Source organism: Meleagris gallopavo, chromosome Z, assembly GCF_905368555.1.
Source record: "Meleagris gallopavo chromosome Z, MGAL_WU_HG_1.1, whole genome shotgun sequence".
In the NCBI taxonomy this organism is placed as follows: Eukaryota; Metazoa; Chordata; class Aves; order Galliformes; family Phasianidae; genus Meleagris; species Meleagris gallopavo.
The window spans coordinates 41,983,526-42,007,320 of record NC_139435.1 but is presented as its reverse complement, the minus strand read 5'-3'; the positions used below and the strand labels follow the sequence as shown (position 1 = coordinate 42,007,320).

At 39.2% G+C, this 23,795-nt stretch overlaps 1 protein-coding gene across 14 annotated transcripts in view; it reads right to left on the bottom strand.

The window, feature by feature from the left end:
• HABP4 (hyaluronan binding protein 4) overlaps positions 1 to 18,528 on the bottom strand; it is a 58,243-nt gene extending 39,715 nt beyond the window's left edge. For 11 of the 14 annotated variants that reach the window (XR_014880582.1, XR_014880584.1, XR_014880586.1 and 8 more), the window contains exons 1-5: positions 18,049 to 18,527; positions 10,867 to 11,011; positions 9,897 to 10,064; positions 6,965 to 7,048; positions 1,102 to 1,270 (exon numbers count right to left, since the gene is read on the bottom strand). Coding sequence is in view for 4 of the 14 variants with exons in the window: in XM_085213849.1 (XP_085069975.1) it covers positions 1,102 to 1,270; positions 6,965 to 7,048; positions 9,897 to 10,064; positions 10,867 to 11,011; positions 18,049 to 18,319 (837 nt within the window). In the remaining 10 variants the exon portion in view is untranslated. Of the gene's footprint in view, positions 1 to 1,101; positions 1,271 to 6,964; positions 7,049 to 9,896; positions 10,065 to 10,866; positions 11,012 to 18,048 lie in introns of all 14 variants that reach the window. The other 3 variants (XM_085213847.1, XM_085213848.1, XM_085213850.1) reach the window with 3 other exon arrangements.
• Positions 18,529 to 23,795: the final 5,267 nt, after the last annotated feature.

Genomic DNA, 23,795 nt, shown 5'->3' with positions numbered 1-23,795 from the left:
AGTTTCTGTACCTCTTTTGCATTCATGTTGACAAGGTCACTTGGTATTGCCAGTCAAGAAAGTTTAGAAGCAATAAGAACAGCATGCACTCCTCATACTTTCAGAACTTGTGAAAGTTATTGTCTCCAGTGCATCCCCTCATCCCAAAGGAAAGGACAGTGTTATCCATGAGCACCAAAAGCCGTGCTAAAAAGGATGGAGGCAGCTTCTGTATTTATCTGTACCCAGAGAGCTCAGTGACCTGCAGTGATTATGACTTACAAAAAAAAAGATCTGCATGTTTCAGTGTTATGAATAGACAAAGAATACAATGTGTATTGCATACGTGCAAACAGACCTTAATCAAGGATCACAGTTTTATCATACTAGGTTACAAGTACATACATATACTTTTGCGACCCTCAAAATCTAAAAATCTAAGCTAGCAGGAATATAAGCAAATTCTCCTGCTTCTCCTCAGCACTTCCCAATCATACCAACAGAAGTCTTTCCTGAAATGTAGCCCGAGAGACACAGTGGAAAAAAAATGGGAGAAGTGGGGAGAAAGTATATCACTATAGAAGAAGGACTCCAGAGTTCTTCTAAGAAATAGGACCATAAAACTGGAAAAAAGTATGTAACCCAAATGCACAATGGAATCTGGGGTCCAGCACAGATGAGAAAATTGACACTTAGCATGCAGACTAACATGCCAAAATAGATGCCAGTTTAACAGATCTGTGCAAATATATACTGATAATTTAGCTAAATATAATTGAAAGGTAGAATAAGAAGTGTTTATAACACAAATTTCTCTTGTGGCACTACTGGAGATCTACATGTGTGGCAGCAATAAGGAAACAAGTTTTATATTGCTGAGTATACATTTTAAAACAGAACAACTTAACATATTACATGCCTGCATGTAAAATACACCCCTATTTTGACCTGAGAGAAAAATGAACAGACAATAAATGTAAGGCAAACTTTAAAGCACATACATGATTACAGTAACAAAGTTCAGATACTATTTTGGGTCCAGATTATACTAAAACTAGTGGAAAACAGAGAGTTTCCTAACCCTCAGCATAAAGTTTACAGAATTCAGCAGATAATGCTTACATCATTGCTATATTTTGACTTGTGAATCACCACTGCTTTGGAAGGAACAGTGGATTCTGGCCTCCGGATGTTGAATTCATGCTTCGGTCGATTCTGTTGCTGAAGATTTTTCCACTCATCTAACGTCATTTCTTGAACTACTTCTTCCATTGGCTTTCCTTCAGCAACTCTAAAGGTTTGTAGTTGTAAAGTAAAACCCATTAGCTTGTGACATGCCAGGATGAAAGGAAACATTAATCTCTAAAGAAAGGATAGTAAACAGAACACTTGGAATGTTTCTCACCAAACTATAGTCCTCAATTTTACTTTCAAGCCATAATAACTTGGTGTATGACTTTTACATTAACCTAACTTGTAAAATATACCTATGGCCTGCTTGAAATTAGTCTTACAAGCAAGAATTTTCTCCCGACTATTGAACTAAGTTCTGGTATTTATCCAGCCTTCTTGTAAGTTGAAGCACTGCAGATTCTACAACAAATCACTCTGCCTTTTGGTCTAGAATATTCTCAACTCTGTTTCAATAGTGAATCTACTTTTAGCAAACACAGCCACAGTTGTGAGATCTAATATTCACACACTGCTTCTTTGATTTCTTTTGTCAGGTGTCTATCACCTGCATAAAACAGATAGACTAAACCTAGTACAGTTTCAATTTGTCACAAAGCACAATAATGCTGATATGCTAAAGGAAAATGTAAGCACATCAATCAGCTTCGCTTATTTTTGAGCTGTGAAGACAGAAGACGATATCTAAGACAAAAAAACCTTCTCAACATATCGTTTGACTATTCTTTATGCCAGCACCAGGAAAGTGCTATAACTGTTTTAAACAGAACCACTTGCTACTACAGTACACTCACAGCAGGTACCATTTAAGTTATCAGCAGAAAACTATTCCCTCCTAAACAGAGACAGATGCAGGAAGCACAACTCCTTTAATCATAACTGTTAAAATAACCAATCGCTATAAACTACAGGAAAACCTACACTGTACCTGTTGATTCCTGGATACTCAAAAACTGGTTCATCCTTCTCCCACCCAAAGCTATTACACATAGAAACAGAAGTTGATGTTCGTTAAGTATTTTCCTAACACTGATTATTCCAGAAAAACTTTTCATTAGGTTACTTTTCATAGGAGAAATACAGCTTTCCTTCCTTTCATTGGATCCCAGATTTCCTTTTTTTTTTTTTTTTTTTTTTTTACACCAAATGCTGATTACCAAGAGCAGATTCTTCTAACATAAAAATGCAGTTGTTTAGGTGCAATTTGGAAATTCTTTTCTTAGAATGGGTTGGATTGGAAGAGACCTTGGAGATCACTGAGATCCAAACTCCCTGCAATGGGCATGGCTGCCACCACCAGATCAGGCTTCAAAGGGCCCCACCCAATCTAGCCCTGAACTCAGACACAGAGCATCCACAGCTTCTCTGGGCAGCCTGTTCCAGTGCCTCACTGCCCTCTGAATGAAATTATTTTTCCTAACATCTAACCTAAACCTTCCCTCTTTTAGTTTAAATCCATTTCCCCTTGTTTCATCACTATTGGATTGTGTAAAAAAAAAAAATAAAAATAAAAAAATAAATCACTCTTTTACGCTTTATCACAGACAGAAGCACAAATTGACAACGAACTGCACGTTTCATCTCTGAAGTTGTACAAGCATGCTGGAAGAATATATTTGTTATGAGTGTTCTGACACTCACAACATGCAAGCACCCAGAGACAAAGAAAAAAAGAGAAAGAAAGCTTATAAGAATGTCTTTTATTAAATCATTCCTAAGTCAGTATGTCAAGATAGAATCAGTGAACTGTTTTTGGATACTAGGAAGTATTTTGTCCTTCTCTCCCTTTTTCCATTGTGTCAGTCCTCAATGAGAACTGTAGACAGATGAAAAACAGCTGCAACAAATACTTAAGTATTAGTTATCAGTCTTTCAATCTGAAAAAGAAACACGTGCATTCAAGCAGAGCTTTAAGGCCAACTCTGTGCTATTTGCACTGTGAGAAGTAATGCATTTACCACATTTCCTAAAGATCCTAAAGAGACACTTAATAAAGAGAGAGAGAGTAAGTTATATGAAAACAAACAAAAAAAACAAAATCCACAACAAAACACTAGAAATTCCAAAGAAGCAAAAATACTCTCAGGCAAAAGTATCAGCTCTCCAAACACAGAAACACTGGCAAGAAAAAAGCTCAGAAATATGGACCCTCTCCTACCCAACCTGTGCAAGATTACTGCAAGTAACCAAGACAAACAACCTTCAGTCAACAGCACCTGCCCCTTTCCTACCAGCAAAATGTTAGAAGGACATGCTTGAACACTTGTTTGGAAAAGATGTCACTGCTGGTGATAGACCAAACTCTGAAGTGAGTGTCTTCCATGTGGGAATTTCTAAAGAATTCAGAAGAGAACATAGACATACTAAGTCTAAAATACATGATCTACAGGAAAATCTTTAAAGATGGCTGAGGAAGAAACTTATATAATGCTAAAAATGAATAGATTTTTGTGTGGCCATGATGATCAGGGCAAGATACTTGGGAGATAAAAGAAAAACAGCACTTAATTTCAGAGCATTAGAAAGACCATCAAGAGTTAACGTAAGATCAACTTGCATTATACAAGTCAACTAGAGAAGTATTATATCAAATACTTATAAAGATTTGGACTGGCTTTATGTCACAATTAAGAAACAAGAGAACTCAATAAGACTGTAAACTTGAGGACAAATTTGGAATTTTTCATTAAAAGATCAGATGGATACACATATCCAACAAAAAGGGATGTCAAGAAATGGAAGAAAACATCACAGAATAAATACTAACTCCACAAATACCTTTCACAGGAATTGGTTAGACAATTATGTGCTGCACTGAGCAAAAATAAGCCATTTATCTGAGTTACCAACCAACACACATTCGTTCAATTGTTCAGACTGTGAAGACAAGTGCAACAGAAAGTATCTGTGAGGACAGCTTATACAGCTGTAGTGCTTAAATGTTATACTTGTTAGCTGTAGCAAAAAAAAAAATTACTAGTATGTAATTTGTGATACTATATATATGTGCCATATATTGATGTTCAGACTTAAAGGAAATTTGAAGACATAGCAAGAAACAATTTACATTATACAAGTATTAAATACATTCTTGTCCTGCAATACTTTGCAAATGGAATTAAGAATAGCAACACAGACACAGTCCTGAAGGCAGAGATCCTTTAGATTATACAAGCTCATAGAAGTCTTTCCAGAGATGCACTGAAGTTAGCCAGTACCAAACCATAAAGCTATACAGTATCTCCATTTGAACAAATTTTTCACAATTGCCAGGATTATAACTACTTTTTAAAATGGTAAATCACACCAGTGAAGAGAATGAGAGAAGAAACAAAATCAAGTTTTGGGGTTTTTATTTGTTTTGTTTTTAATCTGTCTCAATACAAGAAGGTGATCCTCTCCCTCTAGGTCTGTAAGTATCTTAAGTGTGGGAGACAGGAGACATGGCCAGCCTCTTTTCAGTGGTCTGTGGGGACAAGATAAGGGGAAATGGCCATAAACTGGAGCATAGAAAGTTCCGCACCAATATGCAAAAGTGGGAGTGACAGAGCACTGGAACAGGCTGCCCAGGGAGGTTGTGGAGTCTCCTTCTCTGAAGATATTTAAGACCTGCTTGTGCAGCCTGGTCTGGGAAGCCTGCTTTGGCAGGGGAGTTGGACTCGATCTCTAGAAGTCCCTTCCAACCACTACAATTCTGTGATTCTATGACTCCTGTATTTATAAGTCAAAATGAGAAAAACCCTAGCAGTAGCTTGGACACACACCCCTACTCCCACAAGGCTGAGGCTCTAGGGAGAGCAGAATGTAAACTGGTTAAGATCTTCTACTGGTGTAAAGCAGAGGCAACCTAAGCAGATAAATCCTTTAGGTAAATTTTGAAGCATATCACACCTAAAAACCATATTCCAACAGCTTTTGCTTTTAAATATTTGAAAAATAACAAATTTTCCACATTAAGAAATCCGTTCTTCAGTAATACAACCTTCCCTAATTACATACGGACTATTCACACCTTATCTTAAAAGATGTGGAGTCACCAAAATGACATTACTCTCAAAGATACTCGCAATGAGGTATAGGTTTAGGTTGGATATCAGGAAAAAATTCTTTACAGAAAGGGTTGTTAGGCACTGGAATAGCTCCCTAAGGAAGTGGTTGAGTTGCCATCCCTGGATGTGTTTAAAATCCTTTTGGATGTGGAGCTCAGGGACATGATTTAGAGCAGGGTTGCTAGAGTTAGGATAGTATGGTTAGGTTGTGGTTGGATTTGATGATCTTTAAGGTTTTTCCCAACCTGAGAAATTTTATGATTCTATGAGATGTAACTTGCATTTTGCATACAGATTTGTGAGTTTCCAGAATAGTATTTACTGCATTGAAAAGATTACATTAAGCAGTTTTGTTCTTGCACTTTACTTGCTTTTCTGCACTTTACTGAATTCAGCACTTTTCCAAATTAAACATTTAAAAATATGATAAACAGTAAAAGCACTCAATCTTTTTGACTCCCTACTGGTTTCTGAAATTTCTGTAAAATGAAAAAGACAAATGGTACATTCTGCCAGATGCCTTTGCCAAGACGTAAACTTCAAGTCTTATGTTCTACATGGAACTGATGTCAGGACGTTGAAGATCTTGAATTGCTGGGAATGTTTACTGCTACAATGATGGATAAACTGGTACAAGCCTGAGAAAACTAAAGGCATCAGTAACTGACAAAAACTGCGTAAGAACTGTTCTCTTATTTAACTAAATAAATCTGTCAAAATTGCACTGTACTTATCTACATTACCCATCTGACTTAAGGCCACTTAGAAAATCCTTTCTGGAAATCCTGTCATCGCTCAGCTTCTTAGATTTTCTCATGTATAAGACGACTTATCTGTATATTTGAGTTTTAAATTAAAAAGAAAGTTGTGCCAACTTAGCTTCTAATAAGTTTATATAAACTGAATATATAAAATAGTATTTGCAGCCTACTCAGTACTATAACTCAAGTTAAAAAGGAACGAACATAATTAAAAACAAGTTTCATCATTGGACAAAAAAGGCTTCATAGCAATAGAAGAGGACACTGACATTCTGTCACTTTCCACAGTTTAAGAGATATTCACAACATGCTATTTGCTCATTCTTTCAATTCTCTTTCTTGGACAAGATTGTCTGGTTACTTTAAGCTAAAGCATTTATTTCATCTAAAACAGATTTTCCATGACTTAAAGCCAGATTTTCTGGCTTTAAGTCTTGAAGTCAGAAAGCAAAAGGCAAAGTCCTCTCCCAGTTCCCCTACTTTTAAGGCTCACTGCAAGACCATTTTCTGCAAGTTTTTCAGGTTCTATAAAGGTCCTCTGTACATTATTAGTGACTGATGAATAACTAACTTAGACAATTTTATCTTAGTGTTCTTTAATTGTTTGTGTGATTGCACAGATATCCTGAATACCTTTTTTTTTTTTTTTAATTACTTCTGAAGTACTCTAGTACTTCAATAAAGTGGGGTAATTTTTATCCATTTCCCAAGTCAAAAGTGCAACACAATGCACAGCCCGTCATTAAATCATCGCCAAGTATTAGGAATGTAAGCATCAGTGGGTCATTCAAAACTGCAGCTGCATAATCAAGCTTTTCTAATACTTAAGAACTCATTTGCTTGAGACAAACCTACAGAGAAAGTTTCTTTTTTAAAATATCTGCAGTTCAAATTTCAAGTATGTTTCCCAGTACAAGTCAAGAATGTCAGTAACAGTAAACTCTTTCCTCTGCATTTAGAAAAAATTATTTTAGTCAGCTATACTTGTTTAGAGGTTCTCCTTCAGACATCTCTGGAGCCTTAGCTGTTTTTGCAGTCGCTTCCATTGGAGCATTCAGTTTCATCTCACTAGAACAGTAAACAGAAAACATACAGTCTTTGTAAGTCATATTAGGATAAACCTTGCAGGTCAAAACATGATATATTTGGCAAAATTCCTTGGAAAGGGTGAAAAAAACAAAAGAAACGAAACTCTAGAATCATAAGAAAAAAGTTCATCTAAGTGACTGTATGGACTAACAAAATGAAAAGAACTGGAAAAACCCAATTTTCATGTACTTTTATTCAAAGATGCATGAACACAATAACCCAATTATAAATACCAGTACTTGACAACAGTATATCTCTGATGCTTTACTTGCATTTTTTATTTTCCACTCTTAAAACTGTAAAGTTCAGATTTCATCTTAGAAGTTTACATTTTCTGTAACACTTCACTGGCCAAATAAGATCAGTAGCATACTTATTTTCATTCCACTGGTAAGAATGCATTATTTAAAAAAACAGAAACAAAAAAACCAACCTTGTAGCTTCAATGAATCATTAATAATTAAGGTACAGATACATTTCTAGAATTGCTTAGACAATCCCAATTTAATCACACTTCCACCATACATGACACATTGCAAGAAAGCATTGATATCTGTACTTGTACCTTAAGTAGTGATACTACTGAACAAAAAAAAAAAATAGCTAGGGGAAATGAGCAGGATCTCAGAATCCTCCGAGTTGGAAGGGACATGTAGTCCAACTCCCCTGCAATGAACAAAGACAACACAGCTAGATAAGGTTGCCCAGGGCCTTATCCAGCTTTGCCATTAGAGTCTCCAGGAACAGGACAACCACCACATCAATGGGCAATCTGTTTCAGTACCTAACCACCCTCACTGTAAAAGATTTTTTCCTTATCCCTAACTTAAATCTGCCTTCTCTGCACTTGAAACCATTTCCCGTGTTCTGTCTCCATTCCTGTAGCTGCCCTTTAAATACTGAAAGGCCACTATCAGGTCACGTCTGCTTTCTGGGCTGTAAGGGCACATTGCTGGCTCATGTTCAGCTTCCCATCCGCCAGTACCCCCAGGTCTATTTCAGCAGGGCTGCACTCAATCATTTCATCCCGACTTGTATTGGTAATGGAGGTTGCTTCAACCCAGGTGCAAGATCTTGAATTTGGATTTATTGAACCTCATGATGTTCTCCTGTGCTCACTGCTCAAGCCTGTTTAGGTCCTTCTAGGTGGTATCCCATCCCTCTGGTCAGTCAACAGCAACCCACAGCTTGGTGTCATCAGCAAACTTGCTGAGGGTGCACTCAACCCCACTGTCAATATCACTGATGAAGATTCTAAAGAGTATTGGTCCCAGCACCAACCCCAGGGGGACATCACTCATTACAAGTCTCCATCCAGACACTGAGCCACTGACCACCACTTTCCGGACTCAATCCTGCAGCCAGTTCTTTGTCCATTGAACATTGCAGTGACACAATCAGAGAAGGCCACTAGGTTGGTCAAGTAGGATTTGCCATGCTGGTTCTCCCAGATCACCTCCCTGCCTTCCACATACTTTAGCATAGCTTCAAGGAGGCAAGCAGTTATCAGGGAGGATTCAAGGCAAAAATAAAACTGAACTTCACTTTCTTGAGCCTTACACTGTTCATACCATCTTCAGCTGTATAATATACAAGCTAGTTTTGCGCAATTAGATAAAACCATATTTACATAGCTGATCACTTGTTTTGAAAAGCTGGAATACTTAACCAAGCTTTTAGTATACAGTATTAGAAGAGAAGTGAGTATAATCTGGAAAAAGAAGAACTTGGAATATCAAGCCCTAAAACTGCTACCTATCAAAGGTTTTTTTTTTCCCCTCATCCACAACCCTTTAGCCAGATACACTGAGGAAACCTACTATACATTCACAAACATAATAATGTAAGTGATAAATATTAAACTGTTTTTTAAAACAAAAGAATTGTATGTGACCAAAGCTCAAAGTTTTGCCTTTTCTGTCTAACCTCAGCCTTCAATTAAAAACTTCTAGAAGAATGATAATAAAAACTACTAAAAAGAATAACATATTAGTAAGTGCAAAGAATAGACAAAAGCAGACTTTCCCAACAAAGTTTTGGTAATCCAAACACATATCAATGAATGAAGTAGACAACTGAAGTTCCTAACTTCTTCCATCTCTTTGACCACTAAATAAACAGCCACATTCTGTGACTGATCCTGGTGTGCTTTGAAATGTTCTTAAGTGGCGCAGACAGCTAAGCACCTCTGGAGCCACACAGAACTGTACTACAGCTTTGCAACATAGAATCTTATGACCAATAACAAAGCTTCACTTGGTAGTTGGCATTTTGTAGCAACATCAAATACAAGAATCCCACTTGCTTGAATATTAGAAAAACTTTAACTCATTTCAGTTAAAAGACAACTTTGGCCCCACTCAACTGAATTTTGGCTGGCTTTTATTCAAGAACTTTCACCATACTTTTGCTACAAGTTCAGCTGTTCAGTATAAACAATAGAGATAAGTTCAGGAAGCTATAGAACAGCATTAATCACAACAATGAATAGAAAGCACAACTTTAACCTAAAAACATCCAGACTTTGATGAACAGAACGCTGCCTACAATGAGAACCAGACAATGATGGTGGACACAATTATATATTGTACATCATATATTTAACTGCTCCCCAGTTCCACCTTTTATGTTATCTGTTCTCATGCCGCTAGAGAGAGGAAAGAGCATTCTTTAAGAGCTTTTTTTTTTTCCCCCCCAGCAGATTCCCAAATTAAAACTCCCTTTTTGGTAGCCAGTTTGTCTACAGAAAAAGGAATAGAATACACAAGAAATTCTACCATAATGTCAACTCTATTGTTCAATGAGAGTAAGCACGCTCAACACTTACATTTCAACATTGTCACTTTGTCTTTCAAATTCCCGTTTTCTTCTGTGGTCGAAGCCATCAAAACTTTTGTTTATTCCACCACCTCTTCCTCTACCTTGCATTTCACTTCTTCCTCTTCCATAACCTCTTGGTCTTTCATAGGCTAATTTTTCAATAGGTCTAAAAAGACTTTTAGTCAGAATACAAGGAGAAAAAAATACTATGTTTACATTTGTGTAGCTGTGATATCAGTATAGGGGAGCTACTAAATTTTTTAAATCTACATCTTTACATAATACAGTACGATTGCATTAGTTTTGGCATTAAAGTGAGAATTATTATACACAATAGGAATAGAAACTTTAGCCATTGATGAACAGAAATATTAGAGAAGTTTAATAAAACACTATAAAGCTGTCATGTCTTCAGTGACTTAATTGAGTAATAACTCCACTCTCAAATTCAGATTTATATGCAATTGCAAATAAGTTTTAGAATATCAACTACATTCACAGACAGTAAGAAGAGCTTAACTGTTAAAAGTTTGTGGAATTACTCTAGTACCTAGAACAAAAACAAAATCTGTGTGTTCATTGTCCAAGTAGCAAGCAGTATAACAAAGGTATAGTTTCAGTTTGAACTGTAAGATTTATTCTACTTTCAATCTGCACCAGATGTCCTACAAAATTTGGTAACCAAGTTCAGAAACACAGTATTCACATTACAGACTAAGGGCTAAGTTTCCAGATCTTAGCAATTCCTAGTTTTGCCTTCACAAAACAGTTCCAAATCAACCTGCAAGGAAGCCAAAATTGCAGCTCTGCCAGACATAACTAATTTGTATTGCACCAAATCTACAAACTAACAACACTTTAAGTCACTTTTGGCTATGATATCTGCTTAAGAAGTTTAACTCTTTCTCTCTCTTTCCCATCCCATATACACTTTTCCTTTTTATGAGGCACCTTATGATCCTCTACATGATACATACCTCCTAGCTGTGAGTTCTGCTTGACTTTCTGTTTCATAAGATGAGTATTCCATGAATGACGGCCTCCATTCAGTTTTGTCTTGTTTCTCTGCTCTGCTATTGTCTTTTCCTCCACATTCTTCTTGTTTAGGTGCTTGCTTCTGACCTACATACACATATACATATTACTAAGTGTTTAACAATAACTGAATCATAGTTACTGTTGACTTAAGTGAGCTAACTACACCTTAGACTTCAGCTTTCACTCTCCAGTCCCAAATCCATCCCAACTATTAAATGCCCCGACAGTTAATCTTACCAGACACTGTCTTTAAATATACATACTTTCCCTTCCAGATTAGTGAGTCTAGCTCTCTTGTTGACACAGCTCAGTCATTTAAAAAACAACAAAAAACAAAACCACAACAAGCTAGAGAAATTGCATTTTTTTTTCCCCCTCACATGAAGTTACAGAAATGGAGAACAAAAATCATTTCTTATGATCAAAGATCTTGATGGTGTCCTACACAAAAGGACAGAGAAGCTTCTTTGGAAGACATGAATTCCAAGATTGTTGCAGAATAAATGAGGGAAAGATCATTTGAGATGTGTTAGCTGTTGATCAACGCACTTCTTGATAGATGAGCTAAATTTTCAAATCTGAGCCTGTACTTCTCCTTTAAGCTCACAAATATGGTATACAACAAAATAAGGATCACCTCCTGTTGCAGTTCTAAGGAGAGGATAACTATTTAACACTGCCAGACACCAAGCAGTAAATACAGAGGCTACACCTAATTCTAAAATGTCAATATATTCCAAGACAAAATATATTTAAGCCTGCCGGGATTTTTTTGGACACTGCTGAGGTTGAAAACACTGAGTGCAAAGGTACTGTGTATTGTAGAAGACAAGTTGAGGTTATCCATTTAACCCAAATGCATCCTGTGTAACAAGAGTTCATTATGTGCATCCATCCCTGTTTTCCCCAAATTGTCCTCTATTTAAGACAAAGTTCTCCAGAGGCAAGCAGGCCCTCTCCTAGGCATCTATACTTACACTAATAGCTGCAGAAGTAGTTGGTTTAAGACTACTAAAGAAACACAAGCCTCAGACCAGTGAAACTGTGCTCTTTTTTCCACAAGCACCTGTGCTGTGCTGAGGAAGTTACTGAACTCAACAAGTTAATGTACAAATTACAGTCCTGGTTAATGTGCCTCAGCTGCAAGAATATATGAAAACCTACTCCATTACACAATATTAATATACAAATGAATTCCTAGTTCTACAGAAAATGTCTACATGTAAAGATTTGATTTAAAGCTTGGCTGGCAAGCATGAAGTCTGCAACATAATCCTTAAAAGTAAACTAAAGAACAGTCCACTCAGAGAATAAGATAAAACTGTGATAGGTGAAGCCTCTTGCTATGCAATAAAGATAGTCATATCTGTACACAGAAGAAAGTTTAACTGGTTTTCTTTAAGCTACAGACCACTTGAAATAATACATTCTCCCTCCTCAACGTTTGGATTAGCTCAATTCTTACAGAAGAAGGCGTATTTTCATTCCCTTCAAAACGAAGATGAATATCTGGATAAAGGGCAATTTCTGAAATTAGTTTGAGAACTTTTTATTAAAGCATACTAATTTGGAAAGCTTGAAGTTATAAAGAATACAGAATGGTATACACTGTCTGCTATATGTATATCCCAACTATACCACCAATTATGCAAGCATTGGTTCTAAGCTGAAATCCTAGTGTAGGAGAACAAAAATACTACTAATTTTTGACCACTTATTTTGATTGGATCTGAATGAACAATTGCAATATAAGAGCACATTTTTATTTTTGAGCCGTTCATTAGCTATCAAAAGCATTTAGAATAACTTTGCAGGAACACAAAGACCAATTTCCCTACATGTTTAGTATTAACATCTATTTCACACACATTCAGAGAACTCCTTGAAACGACAAAGAGGTAACAGCCATTTAAAAGAGGCTAGTGGTTCTGTTATACTCCCAGTACCTCTTAAAAGTACTGGCATTTACTGCTGTAGATAAAGCAGACAGATTGTTACCTCAGCCTAGTTAATTCACTTGGATTCTAATAAATGGCCATACATATTGCAGAAGATTACTTGTGATACAAATCGTATAAAAATACTTCAACTGGTTTGACAGACACACAGCAGTAGATTAAAACTAAACGGCTGCAGCAACCACACCTCTAATAAACAGTGTAATCCCTGAATCAATTACTGGCACAATTTTCAGTTCAGCTTACAACAGCAAACCAAATTAGAATTTGACAGCTGTGATAGCATAAGCTATCTGATTTAAATTTACTGCTACATATATGTCCCAATTCAAATTTCCATTTAAGATGAAGACCAACAAACCTTATTGGAACTGGGGTTGACAGACAGGGAAGAGTAAAACATAAGTAATCTTGTGTAGTGTTGCCACTTACAAGGAACTAGGCTATGCTTTGAATGCTTATCAAAAACTTTGTTAGTACACTCCAATTTTATATATTTGCTAGAGTATATACGTATTGGTATGCGACTTTCCTTCAAATTCACAGTAGGGTTTTGAGGATCTTTTACTTGAAATCTCACAAACTTTGCAATGAAAAACTGAATACTGATCTTTTCTAGGTTAAATCTAGCCTCTCTTTAAAGTGATTCTCTTGTTTCTTACAGCTAGATTTACATCAAGCTGAAGAAGACATTCACTATTACTCACTTCATCTTTAGCTCCATGTGAGGCTATTGCACCTGTCCAGTCTACCAGCTCAGCTGCCTATCACTTTATCTTCTAAGTCAATATATTCAAATTTCAAAATGTAATGAACTGAATGAACTATTTCAAACCCAGCTTCCCCCTCCCCCCCCCCGGAAAAGACAGCTAAGATATTACTTGAGAAAGACACCTGTAAACAGTATAATCAGCAGACACTAGACCCAGACATCACTAAGGCAAAAAAAGCTTGGTTTTTATGAGTTGTTGATTAAATAGTATAGTCAACATACTGAAGTGTATTTTCACTTTGCCACCACAGTGCATTACTATCAGTATTAGTATTGCTTATAAAACAGCATTTAGGCAAGGCAACTCTCTAAAAAGTGTTTTTAATAAACATTCCACAGAAATCTGAGTTGGGAAAGCACATGCTTTTTTAAGAGTACCTTTTCAGCTCCCTGCCAATGTATATCAACAGAAGGATTTTAAAACAACTCAGCCAAACAAGCTGTCTTTGCAGTTGTGTCTAGCTCCCATTCAAATTTCCTCTTCTTGTGTTATTTGTCCTCAAACAAAAGTTTTGCTTTAGAAGATGTTGTTATGAAGGCTCTTCACAGGCACCTGATAACACAGTGTTCTCACCACCTTATTTTTAATGGAAAAAAGGGGTTTTCTTGTTTTTTTTTTGTTTGTTTTGTATTGTTTTGTTTGTTCGATTTTTCGATTAGCAGACCTTGTTTTTTATTCAGACAAACACTGTGAAATGTTCCATCTTGCAACTGGGTTCAGTCACTACAAGCTACAACAGAAACAGCTCTAGTCCCTGTTCAAGAAGCAAAGCAAGTGAGGGCAGCAGTCAGCACGCTGAGAGTATGAAAACAGAGAGTGTGACAAAACACTTTCCACCTGACAGGCTACGCTCAGAAGTTGTTTGAATCAAAGACAGCAAAACATTTTTGCTTTCTCCATCTCTCATTTGTAGTTCTGTATACATTGTACCCTTAGATACCTTCTCTCAGAACCTCAATTTTGGTCTTCTCAGTACATAAATTATTCTATAAGTTTGGTCATACATGTTACTCCTATGTGCTTTTTCCAGTTTTATTGACTCTGAGGTGACCAAAAGCATAGACTCACTGTGTAGGAAAGCAAGATGCCTTTCAAAGGCATGGTAATTTTTCTATATTCCCTGACATGGGTATCTCAGTAATACCCATAAGTTTCTTTCAGGCTGCAGCAAGAATCAGACCTGCTATTTTAATAGGATCAGATTTAGTGCCTCAGTACTCTTTCCTAAACTACAACAGTTTGAATTAAATAAATGTTGCAGCAGAGTAGTAAATCTAACATCCACCTCTAAGCCATGTTCTCCCATACATACTGCTTTACACTTAATGACAGTGACTTTTGTCTGTCACTTTAGTTTACTGGGCTAACTAACCCTGTAGCAAACCTGAATTAGTTACCACAATCACAGTTCTTTTAGCAGAGCCTTCCCACCTACCTAGTTTAGAACTGCATGAACAACCGTAATTCCTCCCCTTTGCACATATGCATGTCTACACGACTAATTCCAATCCTGAAAGCATTACATTTTGTGAACTAACGCATGGCTAACTACATGATTCACAGAATAGTATCCAAAAAAAAAAAAATAAATCTAGCTCCAGCTACTGCATACAACACTCCAAAGAAAAATAAATGGAACTAAGACTCTGTTCTATTTCTTTACCTGGGTGTTAGCAATCAGTTACAGAGCTGCCTACCACAGCTACCCCTGTGGACTATTCTTCTGCCTACCTATCTGAAAGAATGATACTGGAATTATTTTTAAAAAGATAAGAGAACTGCAGACAGCTTAGGAAAAATATCCCCAGAAACACATCATGCCATATTAACTTAAAGTAGCAGCTAAAAATTCAGACAGTTTAGGAACTGTATCAAAACATCACACAAGCCATCAAATAAAAAGGAGAGAAGAAAACCTTCTAGAGGCATTAGCAACAAAGGTTTAGAGCTTTCAACTGAATTGAATTTATTACTGCATGAACAACAGGTTTAATTTGCCTGTCCTGCTAAAGAATGCAAGCTCTGCAACAAGGATTTTTGAATTAAAGAGCTGGCAAATGCAGTTTGGCTACCATGCTAAGAATCAACTGAGCTAACATCAAGTGCTGCAGCACCTACAAAAAGCCTTTATACAAGTTCTCTACACACATTTTAAGATTAACATTTTTAAAAAAACACAGTAACTTAAATTAAAAAGCCACAATCACATCATTATATGGTGAAAAAAAAAAAAAACAACCATGTTTGATTTGGCAGATTATGAAGTAGCAGTGCCTTTTCTTCTTAAAGGGAGATAAAAAGAAAAGTAGCCTCCTTGTCAACTCCTAGCAGTTTAGATTCTGAAGCTCGAAGTACTGAAATATCTTGCAAAGTCCTCTTAGGTTTGTTTCAATTTGAAACAAATTGAAAACATTTCCAGATCCTCTGGAAATGATGAGCAAGAACTAAATAGAATTAAAAGTGTTAATTTACAATACTGTAATTAAACCTTCCACTCTAACCTCAAAACAACACCTAGAACAGTCTCCCAGATGACTGTAAATCTTTCTACAGGTTACGAGTGGAAGTCACACAAAAGGTGCAGGCTTAACAGTAAAGACTACTTTTTCAGGCGTAATGTATTTAAGAAATACAGCAATAAAAAATTGTGAAGCTTAACAACACTTTTTGAAACCTAAACAAGCAACACAACCAAGTAATTAGATAAACCTGTACAAAGTACAATGAATCATAATACCAGAACCTGATCCAGCTGTTCAGACAGAAAGATGCTCCTTTGTAGTATTTAATTACAAAACAGTGAAATGAAATTAGAGAGTCAGGTCCTAGATCTGATAATTACTAAAGACATTACATTTTAGAGGAAAAAACAAAATTAGTCATTAATATCAGAATATAGTAATTTGTTATTACTTACTTGACAGCAGCACATCCTAGAAATGCAGCCATCACTAGAAGCTTTGTGCCAAATTCAGCTGGTAAGAGAAACCTCCCCAGAGTTAATCATTCTCACCCATTAAGTCAGCAGTCCCCCTGTAACTTTTCTGGCATCCAGAAATTTTCTAACTGAATTATGCACAACAAATTATCTTCGTGTCATTCAAGCAAGAAGACAATGACTGTAACAGAGGTAAACAGGCAGGCCCAGGTCTCATCTCTCTCCACCGCACAATCGTATTTCTCAAGGAACCCCAGACAAAAACACAAAAGCATTCAAAATCCAGGATAACTACTTTTAAAGGAGAAAGCATTTTTTATTTCCCTAATAAGAAATAACTGCTCAGCTAGGTGCTTATTCACTTTCCTAAAGTCTACTACCAAAGCCAGCAGTCTTTTTCCCAGTTTAAATTATCAGTAAAGTAAAACAAGGCATACATCTGATGCCTTTACCTCCAGAAAGGTTTCCTTAGTATCAAGGTAGCAGAAAATACTCAGTCCATCAGGTCATGGGGTAATATAAAGGATTACATTCAGAACCTGTATGCTCAAGATATCAGTGGAGAAGTAGGAGATGAAGATGGCTTTCACATACTTCACAGTCCTGGTGGACACCTAACAGTACTTGTGCAACAATTTTTCATCAAAGCTTTGCCCTGCTGTTCACTAACAGATTCCTCTGCTTTCTGCTGGTAATCACAGCAAAGCACTCTGAAAATGAAGGAGGCCTGGTGCTAAAATGAATGTCCATCTTCCACAGAGTGATTTCTGACAGTCATGTTTCTACCTCAGAAGTACCTCAAATGACAACAGTCCAAAACAACTGCCTAAAGCAACAACCTACACAATTGTCTTCTACAAAGATGCATATCAGCTAGCATGTATTTGGCCCCACAATGTCAAGTGATTGTTGCTGGAGTAGCATAAAACTAAACTTAAGGAATAGAGGTGGTAGCACTGACAACAACTTGATGGAACAATAATAGTTCCATTGCAATTAATATGTATTTCCCCAAGGTATTAAAACTCACAGAATGGCTTGGGTTGGAAGGGATTTCAGAGATCAATAAGCTCCAACTCCCCACAGTGGGTAGGGCTGCCACACACCATCAGCCTGGCCTTGAATGCCTCCAGGAATGGGACATCCACAGCAGTGTTAGAGCGGAGAAACCAAAACCGAGGCAGGCAGCTGCCTCCCGCTCCTCCCTCGCGTTCTTTCTTAAGTTACTGTTTCGGCACTTACTGTCCACAGCACAGAGGCCCGGACTCACATCGGAGCAGTCTAATCGCCTCTCGCTCCGCGGGCGCTCCCTCGGACCCCGCTACACTCCCGCTGCCCGCAGCACCCGTCTGGATCGCATCGTTCCCGCCGCCACCCCCGAGGCAGCGCCGCCCGAACCCGTACCCACGCCGCTGAGACGCGGCTACTTTCCCGCGGCACGGCGCCCCGTACCGGACTGCGGCTGCGGCGCGGGTGTCCCGAGCTGCTTGCGCTGCTTCTCGGGCTCCCTGCTGGCGGTACCCTCTCTGTCACCGGGGCCGCCCCGCCGGACCACCACTTTGTTGAGGTTCTTGCGTTGCTGCTGGCGGCGTTCGGCCTCGCGGAGGTTGTCGAAGGGGTCCGACTCGTCGTCCAGCAGCTGGTAGAAGCGGTTGGCGATAGTGCAGCTGAAGCTCTCCTCCATAATGTTAGCCACCGGGCAGCCCATCGCCCTCTTCATCATAGTCACTGCCACCACCACGGCCCCTGCCCGCTGCCGCCAGGCAGAGCCGGACCGGGCCGAACCGCCGGCGGGTCTTAGCAGAAGGCGGCGGGGAACAGGCACCGCAACGACTCAGCGCCACACTCAGAGCCACAGCATTACTGCATGCCCCTGTTTCAAGCCCTGCCAGCCAATCACGCCCCAAACTGCCGGCTGTCCGCAGACACCTCCTACCAGCACTGCCAACTCCGCCCACGGCCAATCCTAGACAATGATAAGGGTGATCAACCAATCCCTGCGCAGCCTTGTCCCTCCCTGTTTGCGGCTGCAGCCAATTAGAATACAGAGCCCTGCAGAGCCAATAATTGCTCACTGACCAGATGGCGCGAGGGGTGAATCGTGGAACGATTAAAGTAGGAAAAGACGTTTAAGATCGTCTAGTCCAACCGTCCTCCTGTCATTAATGTTTCCCCACTAAACCATGTCCCTTGTGTACACGTTTATGTGCCATAAGTACACGTTTCTTGAACACCTCCAGGGACAATAACTCCACCTCCTCCCTGGCTAGCCTTTTCCAATACCTCACCACTCTTTCAGAGAAGAAACATTTTCTAACATCCAACTTGAACCTCCCCTGGAGAATCTTGAGGCCATTCCTCCTTGTCCTATCGCTGTTAACTGGGAGAAGAAGCCAACTCTGCACTATAACCACCATTCGGTGGTAAGCAGTAATAAGGTCTTCCCTGAGCCTCCTATTCTCCAGACTCAGCAATCCCAGTTCCCTCAGCTGTTCCCCATAAGACTTGTGCTTCAGATCCTTCACTGCTTTGCTGTCCTTCTCTGGACAAGCTCCAGCTCTTCAATGTCTTTCTTTTTGTGAGTGGCCAAAAACACAGCACACAAAGTGTGGCCTCACCAGAGCTGAGTATAGGGAGACAAGCACCTCCCTGCTCCTGCTGGCAACACTATTTCTGAAACAAGCCAGGATGCCTGGCTACCTGGACACACTGCTGGCTGTTGAGCCAGCTATCAGCTGATACTCCCAAACTCTTTTCTTCCACACAGCTTTTCAGCTACCCTGCCCCAAGCCTGTAGCATTGCATGAGGTTGTTGTCACACAAGTGCAGGATCCAGCACTGGGTCTTGTTGAACCTCATACAATTGGCCTCAACACACTGATCCAACTTGCCCAGTCCCCTCTGTAGGGCCTTCCTATCCCCAGGCAGATGAACATTTCCACTCAACTTGGTGTCATCTGAAAACTTACTGAGAGCATATTCAATCCCCTCATCCAGGTCATCAGTAAAGATATTAAACAGGATGGGCACCAGTATCGACCCCTCGGAAGTACCACTCATGACCAGCAACCAGCTGGACATAACTCCATTTGCCATCACTCTCTGGGCCTGGCCCTCCTCCCAGAAAAGAGTGTACCTGTTCAAGCCATGAGCTGCCAGCTTTCCTAGGAGAATACTGTAGAAGACAGTGTTAAAGACTTTACTGAAGTCTAGGTCATCAGCAACAGCCCTTATCTCATCCACGAGGTGACAGATCACACAGTCATAGAAAGAGATCATGTTGGTTGAGCAGGACCTGCCTTTCATGAAGCCATGCTGTCTGTGCCTGATCCCCAGGTTGTCCCACACATTCCACACTTGCACACACACTCATAATGATCTGTTCCACAACCTTCCCTGGCACCAGGGTCAGACTGACAAGCCTGTAAGTCCCTAGATCCTCCTTATGACCCTTCTTGTCAATGGGAGTCAAACTGGCAAGCCTGCAGTCGTCTGGGACCTCTCCAGTTGACCATAATCACCATAATCACTGATAGGTGGCAATCACTTCCACCAGTTCCCTCAGCATCTTTGAATGGAACTTATCTAGCCCAAGGACTTGTGGCAGTCTGGATGGAATAGAAGACTTAACTGTTTCTTAACTGTTTTAACTGTCTCCACCTGGAATCTCAGGCGGTTTATTCTGCAACCCATCCCAGAGTCAGGAGTCTGAAAAGCAGGCATGAACCACGCAGAGCAGCTTGAGAGGGTGAAAGACTATTTATTGCTTTATAACAGTGTTTTGTGCTTTGAAGATGTTGAAGAGTGGGAGGAAACAGACAGAGAAAGGATACATGGGCTGCTCCCTAGCAGCAGGTATAGCAGTGACTTGGAGTGCTATAGAGGCTCTAACTTGCTTCTTTCTCCTTGGAACTGCAGTGGCAATAAAGTTCCTGCACCTCAACAAATATGTGCAGTAACACCAGGGAGCTTGCAGATGCAGCACTGCAGGGAGACGTACAGCTTTGACAGTGGTAAGGCACTGGCACAGGCTTCCCAAAGAGACTGTCATGGATGCCCCATCCCTGGAAGCGTTCAATGCTTGGTTGAATGGGGCCTGAGCATCCTGATCTAGTGAACAGTGAAACTGTCTGCAATAAGGGGTTGGAAATGGGTGATCTTTAAGTTGGTCTCCTCCAACTGAGAGATCTGCTCCATTCAGCAGAAATACTGAGTGGAGATCACCAGCTTCTACATACAATCCTGACACATAAGACTACATCATGGTTTTCTGATCTTTGATTATCGGTATTCCACATCCTAACATCATGTAGTGCATTGGAAGTTAAAGAGTTAATGCTCCAGGTCCAGGTACCTATCCCAGAAGAGAAGAACAACTACATCCCCCAGAAGACTGCTGTTCTGCTATCATTTCTGCTCAGGGGTAACAGATAAAGTCCAGGGAGGTCACCTGACATCCCTTTCATTTTGCTTGTCTCTGTTGCAGGTGCCATCTCATCACAGCATTAGAGTAGGGCCTTTGGCTTTCAGACACTCTCTTTATATTTGATTTATTAGCTTCAATTCTAATTATATTGCATTATATTGTGTTACAGTATATTATCTTGCATTCCAATATCTTATTTAGTAAATTAATTTGTTTCTCCTCAGATCATTGCCTGATAGATTTTAGTCCTATCTCTCTATCCTTTTCCATTATCCCTTCCCAGGGAGCAGATCTGCAGGTCCCTCTGCCCCACTTGTCATGGAACAGGGCCAAATCAGTCCGTAAACAGCTGACAGACTGCATGCAAATAGTCCCATTAACCACAGCAGAAATATCGGTCAGTGCCAGAGCTGTCTGGGAGCTACAAGTGTCCTTATCACCTCTGATGCCCATGACTAATACCAGCAGCTCCTGGAGGCCCCAATGCCTGTCCACACCAAGTGCAGACCCAACATCCCTGCACTGCCTTGTCAGCTACAGCAATCCAATGAGTGCTATCAGCATGGCCTTCAGGGCTCCATGGTCAGCAAAAGGACAGTCAGTGATTTCTGTGAGGATGTTCCGTTCCAGTATATGGATCGCTTCCTCTGTTTTTAGAAAGCATGTTGATAACTTTGTTGTACTCAACTTCATCTTGTCCTTAGCACAAGGCCTCAAAACCAAGAAAGCTCCTGTTGATGCTTCAGAGTTGTCTGCCACCTCCCTCTCTCGAGAGGCCTAGGTATACCTCATGAAACAAAACAGTTCCTGCCTTAGCCCAGGGCCTGAAGACTTAGTGCCTCACTCACAGCTTTCATCTGGATCCATTTATGCAAGGCATGTCACCTTACCCGTACTACTGGCTGCAGAAGAAAACTTAGATTATTAGATTGTACTTACTATATCTTCTTCCTCATTCAAAACATCAAGATAGGTTTGCATCAATAGGAATAACAGCAACTAAGGAAGGACTGCTCACAAAGAGCTGTATAAAATTCTGGTAGTTGGATCTGATCTCCTGGGCTCCAACATACTGTAAAGGAAAGCAGGAAATTTTTTGCAAATGAGCAAAAAGAATATACGTTATCATCACTTCTGCAGAGCTCTTAAACTGAGAATAGCAGCCAGACACAACAGCAACAAAATTCTAAAGTATTTTCATGAAGGTAATAGAATATAGAATACCATGTAAGAAATGTTTATCTAGACAAACTGTTCCTGTTTTGAAGGTCACCATATTTTACAGAGAGATGAATATGAGATTAGATGTTTTATGAAACCTAGTTTTGTTTCCACAAAGTTTCATAAGAGACAGCAAAAAGTACAATTCCTCATAGAAATACTACAGGGACAGCTAAAAATTAGTAGTTAAAAATCTACAAATACAAGATACATTTATATTTTCTAAAATAAACGTAAACCTCTAAAAAAATTCTTATTTCTCTGATTCTTTGAATAGTGAATCAAAATAAAATTTATGTACTGCAGATTTCCAACATTGATTGAAATTGATTAAAAGTTTGGCATGGGATATTAAAGAGAACCTGTTATATCTATTTGCAAATTTACACTACACAGTCAGTATTAGAATCTGAGGTTACACATACAAACAGCAAAAAAAAGGACAAAGAATATTTAAACGTAACATCCGATATGAAACCAAGCCTTCTGCCTGAATATACACCTGAACATACATTGAATACATAATGGCAAGAGAAGTGGTATGATGAGAGTTGCACTTGAGGTCTTCATCTCATGTTTGAAGCGCTGTGCATGAGTGCCTTACCTTCTGACAGCAGATCACTCAGTCATGAAGACCGCTGTGTCCCAAAGTTGCTTCTCTATCCTGATTCTCACTGTAAGTCGCTTTTTCATGTATGCAGAACAGCAGGTTTGTAAGAACGTACAGACACTGAATACATAACTTTGTTACTGAAAATCACAACAAAGAAAACTCTTCAAACCAAATGATGATTTAGAAAGCTGACATTAGTTTATTGCAACACTGAGCACATGGAGATCTCTCCACCTAGTGTGCACACCCAAAAGCTAAATCACCCTCATGTATTTAACATACAAATTTTCACACAGTTTCAGTGAAGTTCTTGCCTATTCTTAGAATTGTCATACATACTAAATCTAACACTGCACTTGCTTCTGCCATTCAAGGGATTGTTGCAAGGGATCTTTGTTGATCTTTTGGTTTGCCCACATATGATTCTGTTGCTGGGGAATGCAAATTGCTCTGTGGCTTCTCTTTGTGTACATGGTTCTTTGGCACTTTCCCTCAATGTTTACACAAAGGGGTTTGTGTTTGGAACCAGACTTGATTTGTCTTTGAATATTAACTAAATTTTATAAGTCTTTGGCTTCTATTTTCACCGAATGACTCTTTGATTAATTTTTTTTAAAGGGCACAAGGTGCCTAATTACAGAAGACATGTATGAAGAACAGAGTTTCTCTGACCTCTACAGCTAAGCCAGTGAGAGACTCCTTGTCCTTTACCTTTTCTACAGTCACTTTCTCCTCCACCGACATGACTCTGGTTTTCCAGTGTGTAAGTGCACCCTGCCTTAAACATAAACATTCCAAAGGGATCACACACCTCAAGGTCCTGTTTGGGGGCTGAGGGCCTCATAGAGACTGTGATGCTGTGTCAGTTTTTGGATCTAGCTATTACATACATTTTCCAGTAATGAGATTCTATGGAACTCCATTAATTACATAAAGTTT